This window comes from Vigna radiata, chromosome 6 (assembly GCF_000741045.1).
Source record: "Vigna radiata var. radiata cultivar VC1973A chromosome 6, Vradiata_ver6, whole genome shotgun sequence".
Classification (NCBI taxonomy): domain Eukaryota; kingdom Viridiplantae; phylum Streptophyta; class Magnoliopsida; order Fabales; family Fabaceae; genus Vigna; species Vigna radiata.
In genome coordinates this window covers 9,109,157-9,119,193 of record NC_028356.1, presented here as the reverse complement: position 1 = coordinate 9,119,193, position 10,037 = coordinate 9,109,157, and the positions used below count along the sequence as shown (strand labels likewise).

General features: G+C 32.9%; 1 protein-coding gene across 5 annotated transcripts; it reads right to left on the bottom strand.

Annotated features, from left to right (window-relative positions):
* Positions 1-3,934: 3,934 nt before the first annotated feature.
* LOC106763951 (protein LURP-one-related 7) lies at positions 3,935-6,694 on the bottom strand. Of its 5 annotated transcripts, none has more exons than XM_022782067.1 (5): positions 6,444-6,694; positions 5,930-5,974; positions 5,403-5,659; positions 5,097-5,309; positions 3,935-4,628 (listed from the first exon to the last, which is right to left on the bottom strand). In XM_022782067.1, exons 3-5 carry the CDS (start codon positions 5,649-5,651, stop codon positions 4,497-4,499), a joined length of 594 nt encoding a protein of 197 aa, XP_022637788.1. In that variant the 5' UTR covers positions 5,652-5,659; positions 5,930-5,974; positions 6,444-6,694; the 3' UTR covers positions 3,935-4,496. The 5 variants fall into 5 exon arrangements, with proteins under 5 accessions (XP_022637788.1, XP_022637789.1, XP_014503620.1 ...); XM_022782068.1 differs by having other exon boundaries at positions 5,403-5,656; XM_014648134.2 differs by having other exon boundaries at positions 5,403-5,656; positions 6,448-6,694.
* Between the last annotated feature and the right edge of the window lie 3,343 nt (positions 6,695-10,037).

Sequence of the window (10,037 nt, the reverse complement as noted above, 5' to 3'; positions counted from 1 at the left end):
TTCAAGGGAAATTTTTCTATCAAGGAATGTAGTATTTTATGAAAACATATTTCCTTTTCTTACTAGTGACAAGCACTCACCTATTGATACACAAAATTTAAATTCATTGGATTTGGTCACCAAAATTAATTCATCTCCATCACCTCTTTTCTCAGAAGTTACTGATCAACCCTCTTTACCACCTACATCTCCTTCTTCTATTGTTCCAGACCCTGTTAGTTTTTCTTCTCAACCTGTTTCTGTTGAACCTGTCACTGCTACTCCACAAAGGAAATCAACCAGACCAACACATAAACCATCTTATTTGCAGGACTATCATTGCAACATGTTATCTACTTCTTCCGCCACTCAGTCATCCACAGGTACCTTATATCCTATCTCTTCATATCTCTCATATGATGCATTATCGTCTCTTCATAAATCATATGTCTTGAATCTTTCCCAAGTTAGTGAACCTAAAACCTATAACCAAGCCATCAAACATGATTGTTGGAGAAATGCCATGGATCAAGAAATTGCAGCTTTAGAAAATACCAAAACTTGGGTTTTGACTGATCTACCTTATGGAAAGCAACCTATTAGATGTAAATGGGTATACAAAATAAAGAGGCATGCTGATGGGAGTACTGAATGATATAAGGCAAGGTTAGTAGCCAAAGGCTACACACAACAGAAAGGCTTAGATTACTTTGAGACTTTTTCACCTGTTGTCAAACTCACAACAGTAAGATTGGTTCTGGCTTTAGCAGCTTCCAAACATTGGTATTTACATCAACTAGATGTAAATAATGCTTTTTTACATGGGGATCTTGATGAAGAGGTATACATGTCTATTCCTCTTGGCTATAAAACAGAAAAACCAGGCCAAGTTTGCAAGTTGTTGAAGTCTTTATATGGACTCAAGCAGGCCTCTAGACAAATGGAATTACAAGTTGACAACTACTTTACTTTCTTTGGGCTACATACAATCAAAATCAGATTATTCACTTTTTCTCAAAAGTGATTCTGCTCATATCACCATCTTACTTGTTTATGTAGATGATATAGTTTTGGCAGGTGATGACATCCAGGAAATCCAAACTGTGAAGGCTCTATTGAATGCAAAGTTCAAAATTAAAGACCTAGGCCAACTCAAGTATTTTCTGGGCTTAGAAATTGCAAGATCTCAACAGGGCATTAATTTGTCACAAAGGAAGTATGCTCTAGAGTTACTAGAAGATGCAGGATTGTTGGGATGTCAACCTGCTTCTACTCCCATACAGCCAGGCAAAAAATTCTCCAAGACAGAAGGAAAACCCTATTCAGATGTGCAAGCCTATAGAAGACTTCTTGGCAGGTTATTATATCTAACCAACACAAGACCAAATTTATGTTTTGCTGTTAGTACTCTCAGTCAATTTCTTTCCAATCCTTTGGAAGATCATTATGCAGCAGCAATAAGGATCCTGAGATATATCAAGAAAAATCCAGGACAAGGATTATTCTTTCCCTCCAACACAGAACATGATCTCAAGGCTTTTAGTGATTCTGATTGGGCTGCTTGCCCTGATACTAGAAGGTCTGTGACTGGTTTTAATGTGTTCTATGGTGCATCCTTAATCAATTGGAAATCCAAGAAGCAATATACTATATCTAGATCATCAACTGAAGCAGAATATAGAGCCTTAGCTTCTACAACATGTGAAATTCAATGGCTTTTGTATTTGCTCCATGATTTGAAACAGCCTCTGCCACAACCAGTTCCTCTGTTTTGTGACAATCAATCTGCTATACGAATTGCGCAGAATCCAGCCATGCATGAGAGGACAAAGCACATTGAAATCACCCAATTTCTACTATCACGCACAAGATGTCTATACCTCGGCGTGAAGGGGGTGTATTGGAAGTCCCACATCGACTAGAGATAAGGCCAAATTATAATATATAAGTGAGGTGCAAACCTCACCTTACAAGCCGGTTTTGTGAGGTTGAGTTAGGCCTAAAACCCACTTTCTAATATAAGTAACTTCCACACTAAATCAAGCTTCTATCTTTCCAGACCAACCATTTCCCCATAAATTTGTCTATCAAAACCCCCTAATTTCACCCTAAAACAAGTATGAAATAATTTAGTTTTTTTCTCTCCACTTGACATCAAAATTTGATCATCTAAGAGTATAAACCAGTTATAAAAGACTATATACCACTTACAAAACTACATAACTCCCTTTTTAACTCATTGTTCTAAGAATTCGTATACAAACACCCATCAATTTGGACCACAAAATAGTAATTAAACCTCTCCCTTTCACAAATATCACCATCAAGACAGTTTTGCATTAAATCCATTAGAAATTCAACAAATATGAACTTACACAACATTCACACAATCATACAACATCAAGATCACACCATGAATCACAAACAATTACTATTTTCTCAATTTAGCATATCCAAGCTATCACATAACCATATAACCACATCAATAATAGATTAAAACTTTCTATCACGCATATGAATGATAATTAGTTTCCCTTACCTTACACCAAAGCTACCAAGCTCTAAACACGTTAAACCCTTGCTTCAAGTTTAAGAAACCCTAAGAACGCCTATAAACCTGAGAAGAGATCAAAATAGATCATTAGGATCATTGATTGAAAAAAGAACGAGGAATAAATAAGGGTGAACACATGCGTCAACCCTCAAAACCAAAAGTTTTAGAACAGAACGACAAAAGGAAAAAGGAGTCAAAACTTACTTGTTCTATAAAAGAAATTGACTGGGTAGAAACGTAGACTTCACTGCTATGGTCATTTAGGCTTCTAATCATCAAAGAGATGACTCAAGAGTTAGAAAAGATAGAAAGAAGGTAGAGAACTCAAGAGAAAAGTTTTTAGAGAGATAATTTGTATTTTAAATAATGATACACGATATAAACTTTTGTTTATATTACTAAACCTTTATTACTAAAATAAGTCAGTCTCATTAAAATAAAACACTCATCGACCCTACATACTTCAATTTATCGGTTCGGTTCTTACCTATCCAGAAAAGAACAAAAATATATAGTTTAAACGTAATCAATAAACTAGTTGTTCAAAATAAAATAACAATTATATTTTTCGAATTTTGATTTTTTTGTTATTAAGATTCTTTTTATTAAAATTATGAATATTATTAATTGTTTAGATATTTTTCTAAATATTTAATTAATCATAATAATTTCAAATCACCCTTGTCATATGATCTGATATGTGTATTTTCATTTAATATTTAAAAAAAAAAACACTCAGCCTGTACTCACTTTTTTTTTAACCTACAGACTGATTTGCACAGCTTGTTCCACATTGTCATTTCTATTGACATTTAAACTATTTCGTGATTGATATGTAAATTCCGAAATTAAAAAGATATGTATTAATGAATTATACAATTTTTGAGCTCACGTAAATTTTCATTCTCTTTTTTAAAATTTTACATATGATTTTCCATTTTTTTTCTTATTTCGGTCATTGATAAAATTATTTTTGTCATTATAATGTGTTAAGTGATAACATTTCAGGCAACATTGAAATTTGTTTTTTTTTTTTTGTTTTACTTTGGTCTTTAATAATGTTCTACATTTGGTTTTTGTTTCTCTATAATTTTTTCCAATCAGGTCCCTACAATTCTTATTTTTGTTTTAGTCTTTATCATTTATTAACATATTCTAGGTGATGAGTTGGCTTCAAAGTGACCATTTCATTAGATGTAAACTTAGACAAACTTTCACTGACAAAAAGTATCAAGAAATGTGTTTATCCAAACACATCAATATGAAATAAATTAAGCAATGCTAATACATTACGGTTTTTAATGCTGAGCATTTGTGAAGAAACAAAAAACGCAGAAGCAAAATTGTTAGCTTCGACGGGATTGGGATCTAACTTGTGCTTATAGATTATCAAACAAACACTTACAAAGACTACATTTACTTGACTTTTGAGAACAAAAACAAAAACACAGGTCAAATACAACAGAACGGTACTAGCATAATAGTAGATCCAAATGTGTCCAATTTCACTAAATAAATACATTGATTGCTGAATCAAATTTCAGTACAGATATTTTGTTTGACCAGTCTCTGGTTCTCTATGGTTGGATCTGTATTCTAATTGTGGATGCTTCCTCCAAATCTATATCTATATTTTCATACATACTGGCTACGTTCCAAATGAATGGAGAGAATGAAGATAGGTGAAATAAAAGTATTATCCAATAGGGAGGAGAAATGACAAATGTTTCATGAGTTGCCCAGTTCAATAACAATGAAAATGTTTCTGGGGATTTGATCTAGCACCGGTTTAAATAAAACATTGCTTCCTATAAAGAACAATATCCCATTTGTTCCCCTTATTAGTCAATGAATGAACCGATGTTATGAGAAAAATAAATGTGTATGAGTGAGACAGGAAGATCATCAAAGACATTAATCAAAACCTTTTTTTCTCCTTGCAGTTTCATTTGGGTCAATGACACTACTTTCTTCCACTTAAAAATATCACAAACATAGCCACGATTAGAGCATGATCAATAGTCCCCGGAAAGATTGTTAGACGAAATTTTCCCCTACTGACAAATATTTGGTGGAGCTTATACATCAGGCTACTCTGCACAAAAGTGTAATGAACAAGTAAACCGGAATCAGTTGTTTTGATACCTTGGATTGTAATGAAATTTCAACACGGTAAACTTGTAAATCAAGCTCCTCTGTCGTAATATACAAATCTCAGCTTTAAACTATCATTATACTCATCAAATCATGCCAGTAGTTTTAATTCATAAACTGAATAATTCTGCTGCATCACCTCCATATCTTCAATCTTCTGAGGTATAATGTATCTAATGTAACAATATTTGGAACCTACCTACTAGGATCAAGGAGTTTGTTTGCATGAGGGGCATAGATTCAAACACCATTCCACCGTTGTATAATAAAAGAAAATGTATTGTTTGGATTCTGAAAAGAGAGTTTCTTGGGTTCCCAAACATAATTTCAATTATACATGGACGGATGATAACTATTTGTCTATGAGTAACAAATAATTTACGACATAAGTATAGCATGAATTTAGTACCTGTGCAACCAAGTCAGCATCTTTATAGATGCAGCATGATCTCTGGAAAGGGGAACCCTTCACTTTCCAATCACAACCTTCATCATTGGATCTTCCACTCTCAAAAAGCACCTCTAACTCAACTCTAGTAAATGTTTTGAGGGTTCTCTGCACTCTAAACACCAGCTCCTTATTCCCATCACTGTCTCCCTTATAGCACTTCCAAGATCCATTCTATCAAATGAAAAAGAAAAATCATATTATTTAAGAAAAGGAAAACTTTATTTATTTCATTAAGAAAGAGAAATTAAGATAAGGGAAACAGACATGATAGCTATATATGGAGAAGAGGGTATGGCCTGAGGCGTCGAGCAATACTTTCTTGTCCTTGGGAAGGGGCGATGAGTTAGGATTGGGTGGGTGACGGTTCACCCTGAAGACTACGTTATCAGACTCATCTGCAAATGCTAGAACACCACGAGGGACTCCGGCATGCTTTTTGGAACCGAACAGATCAATTGGGATCTCCCAGTTCCCTGAACCTGGATATGATGACTCTGAGGTTCCCAATTCCATTTTTCCTTCTTTATTTGCACAAAAATTATTAAAAGCAAAATTAAAATTAAGGAAAGGAAAGGCCTTTCAGGAGATGCATCTAACTCAGGAAGTAGCACCACTACAATTCAAGAGAACAAAAAGACATGTCTCTCTATTTATACTCTAAACATGCTTAGTGATGAACTAATTTATATAAAGGGGAATGCATAAAAAGTAATATGTAAAATACTATAATTAATTGCACTTAAGTATGCTACAAATTTTCATGAACTAGCACAGAAGTTAATCAAAATTACCTCAGTGGAGGAATCCTTCCTGCCTTTAACTGAACCACAATCTCACTATCATCATCCCGCAAATGACAAAACAACACAAAATTGAGACATTAAAATCTGATCACAGAGCAAAATTGGCAATCTATTCCAAGCTGCAAGCACGCCTCTTGGTACATTACTCATGGAATGGAAAACAATTGTTACTTCAAACTCAGTTTACTAGAAGAAAGACATGTAACCAGCAGCAGTACCATTAAGTTTAAGAGGTTCTTTAGTCACAAACTTCGAAGTATTTTTGAGATCATCCTTACAGGAAAGAAGTTACACATTCCCCGTTAGAAAAACACACACACACACTTCCAACTGGTACTACCCAAACGGAGCCTAATTCCGAAATGTAAATAAAGAACACTAAAACAAAAATTGGACCTACCCAATACGATATGATAATTTTAAATTATAAATAAAATAAAATTGAGCTGAAATTGAAGTTTCTGTGAGCACACCAATATCTAGTAAAAGGGGGAATGCATACATACATACGCAGATAGGGGAGAGAGTCTTGTGATGACAGAAAGGTGGATCAGACTCAAACTACTGACAAAAACACGGAACCCAATGGCGGAGATTGCGAGACCCGGGACGATGATATCTCAATTTAGGGATTGGTTTAGAATCCCGAGCAATGAAGAAAGCGTGTTTATATGTTTATTTCTTTTACAAGTTGGGTTTGGAAGATTCTGCTGAACAGTAACATGCAGTTTTGCAAGTACTAGTTTTCAGACTTTTATTCCTTGTGGAAAGGTGAATTGAATCGGTTTCTATAAATGTGTAAATATGTATGTTGTCATAATCATGTTAGATTTTATCATGGCTTAATCTGAGTTTTAACATTTTATTATAGCTTTTATTATATTATATTATTTTAAACAACATTTTGTCACTTTTGTTCTAATATAATATAGTTTTATAATATTTGCATTGTAATTAAAGATTTATTTGCGCTTTGTCCGAAAGGATGATACTATTAAAGGAATTGCAATGACAGATGGAAATGAATATTATTGTTCGCTTGAATGAATTTGCTAGAAGATTTGTAAGATGAAGGGTTTTCTGATTTTAGCTCTGAGAAAGAGATTTGTAGTGATTTCTTTTTTTTTTTTTTTTGTGAAAAACTGATACTATTTCTTAACTATCATTCAAAACGAGAAAGTGGAGGTCTTGGAATGTGATGATAAATCAGGGAAAAGGAAGACCCAGTTTGTATTCAATTTTAAGGGATCTTATGTAAGCGTATTTGGTTTCAACACAGGCATATTCGGTTCGGAAGATGATATTTTGACACCAATTTTTGACACTATTTTGACACTGTACACGTGTCAAAATGTGGTTGAACAGTTTCAAATTAAAAAAAACTGAAATAAGGGCATATTTGGAAGAAAAAACCAAAGTTTCTTTTTCTAATTTGAAATCGTCCAATCACATTTTGACACGTGTGCAGTATCAAAATGGTGTCAAAATATTGGTGTCAAAATGTTATTTTCCATTCGGTTCCAACGTATTTGGTTCCAAATAAATGTGTTGGGTTCCAGGTTTATATTCGCAAAAATATTATATTTTAAAAATAATTATTTCATTTTACTTAAATATAATTTTTTTATTTTAAAAAATAATTTTTAGTTCTTTTTTTCCTTATAATAAGTTTTACAACTATATATATTTTAATATATATTTTAAGAGTGTTTTGATGATTTTCAATTTTTATCAATGAAACCATACTCTTTATTTGTTCAATCAGTCAAATTCTATATTAACTTTTATAAACTTTATTTTTAAATTCATTCTTATTCACCTTCAAATCTCTTTAAAAAAGGTTTAATATGGTTTGTAGAGTGTGTTCAAAGTTATTCTCATTTTTTTCAAAAGTTCACAAATATTCTATATTTTGTAAAACCTAGTCCTTTTTCTTATGGTGCTAAAAACGCTAATGATAGACTTGCTCCATTAGCAAAAACAGAATGACTTGTACACTTATTCATTATTCATTATTCATCATGTGGCACGTTGAGTTGAACTGACTTGGAAAGGTGTGTGAAAATGTTAAAATTGAAGTAATTGGTCAAAAGCAAAGGATTAGGATTGTTGCTGATTTGTCCCAAAGGACAAGATTATCTCGAGGTGTAGAAAATCAATATGGTGGAGTGTGCTATGATTTGGATTTTTGCATATTGGATGTTTTCTAATTTGGAATTTTAGGATTTTCTGATTTGAGATTTTAAGATTTTTTGTGCAGGTTGTGTGATTAAGCTTGAAGAAAGAGGAAATTGAGGTTGAACGAAAGTTTCTCTTGTGCTTACAGAGGTGTCTTAAAGAAGTTTCATCTTAAAATTTGACACTGCAATTGATAAAGAGAGAAGAAGGAGATCACAACTGAGTTTTGAATTGCAGTAGTACTACTTATACAAATGTAAATTTAGTATTAGCCTTTGACCAGCACCAACTATTTTCACTTCACAACTATTCTTCTAATGTTCAATGTTTAATCAGTAGTACAATATGAACTGCAGATTTACATTATGAAAATTATACAACCCGTAATGCAAATCTACATTTGAGATTATATAATCAAAATGCAAATTTAGACTTCAGATCATATAATCCGTGATATAAATTTGGAAGAAAATTTTAAAAAATAGGATAGTTTACACCATACGCAATAAAAATGGGATAATTGATTTAAAATTTTCAGATTTAGAATAAGTCATATGGAGTTGTGACAATTTTTATAACCATGTTGAACAAAAGTTGTTAAAAGTGATTACAACTTTCAATTAAAGCGAAGTCGTTCTGAGTCACGACGATTTCTGTTGTGAAACCGAGTTTGGTAGTCGAACTTCTCCTTTATTGCCGAAGTTAACGTATGACTTTATTTGGTTATCTTACCATATTCATCACACTACTCTCAAGTTAATCGTACTATTCAGCAATTTTGCCTATTTCATCACATCCAAAGACGCGAGAGAAGGAAAAATTTTTTGTTCCACATCCACACTCAGCAAAAGAAAAGAGAAAGAAAATTTTCTTTTACAATTTCAGTTTACGGATTTATTCAATAAAATATTAATAAAAAAATTATGTATCCCAAACTAGTTACAGTTCAAAATCCACAAAAACTTTGTTTATTAACAAGCACTGATGAATTATTTTACATTACAACAAGTTTTTTTTTTTTCAGAAAAGAAAAAGCTGTTTTCTACAAGGCAATTGAAAAACAATCATATATATTAAAAACCATGCTTAAACGGTGGTTTCGGCAAGCGGTAGATGCGGTTGCCCAAAACTTTTTTCGCTTGCTTAATTAAAAACTCATTTAAATATACAAATAAATATGGGAATACAGATTTTTTTTTTCCCAAAATGGTAATAATTGTAAAAATAAATAAAAAGAATACAAGAGATGAAACCACCGACAGGATTTTACTGTTGGCATGTAGTTGCATATAAATAATACATTGGAATAATGTTAAGTGCCATACATCCAAATATAGCCATACATTATGAACTCTCACGATGATGAGCTTGGTGACAAAGTGGTTGGAGCTCAGGTACACGTATGGAAGAACATTCTGGACTTCATAAACTCAATGTCCCTTAAATGCGTAGTTAGGCATACCAGATGTCATACATAACTATGGCCAACCCACTTGTTGGAAGTCCCACATTAATTAGAGATAAAATCAAATTATAATATATAAATAAGGTACAAACCTCATCTTACAAGCCGGTTTTGTGGGGTTGAGTTAGGCTTTAAATCCATTTCTAATACCACTTTCAAACCTCCATCCAAAACCCTATTCATCCATCGCTTGATGCGAATCATCCGTACTACTTCTTAAAAGCCATCCTTTAAGTCTGATACCTTATTGACCCAGGTTCGTCTTGGAGTTGAAATGTCATGAGAAATCCAAAAGACGTAATTTTTTCTTATGAGGAAACTAGCAAGGGAAGGAGGACTTACTACCCTACCCAAAGACACGAGAAAAACCACATCAAAACACAACACTTCATAGACGTCGGTTAATGTAATAACCGACGACGTCTATAGTTCCCATAGACGTTGGTTAATGCA

What these genes read in the sequence shown, in the direction of transcription:
- LOC106763951 (XM_022782067.1), bottom strand. Translation starts at nt 5,651, where the DNA reads ATGGAATTGGGAACCTCAGAGTCATCATATCCAGGTTCAGGGAACTGG. An exon ending in TCTCCATATATAGCTATCAT is followed by an intron (nt 5,310 to 5,402) that starts GTCTGTTTCCCT and finishes TTCATTTGATAG; the next exon opens with AATGGATCTTGGAAGTGCTA. An exon ending in ATGCTGACTTGGTTGCACAG is followed by an intron (nt 4,629 to 5,096) that starts GTACTAAATTCA and finishes ACTTTTGTGCAG; the next exon opens with AGTAGCCTGATGTATAAGCT.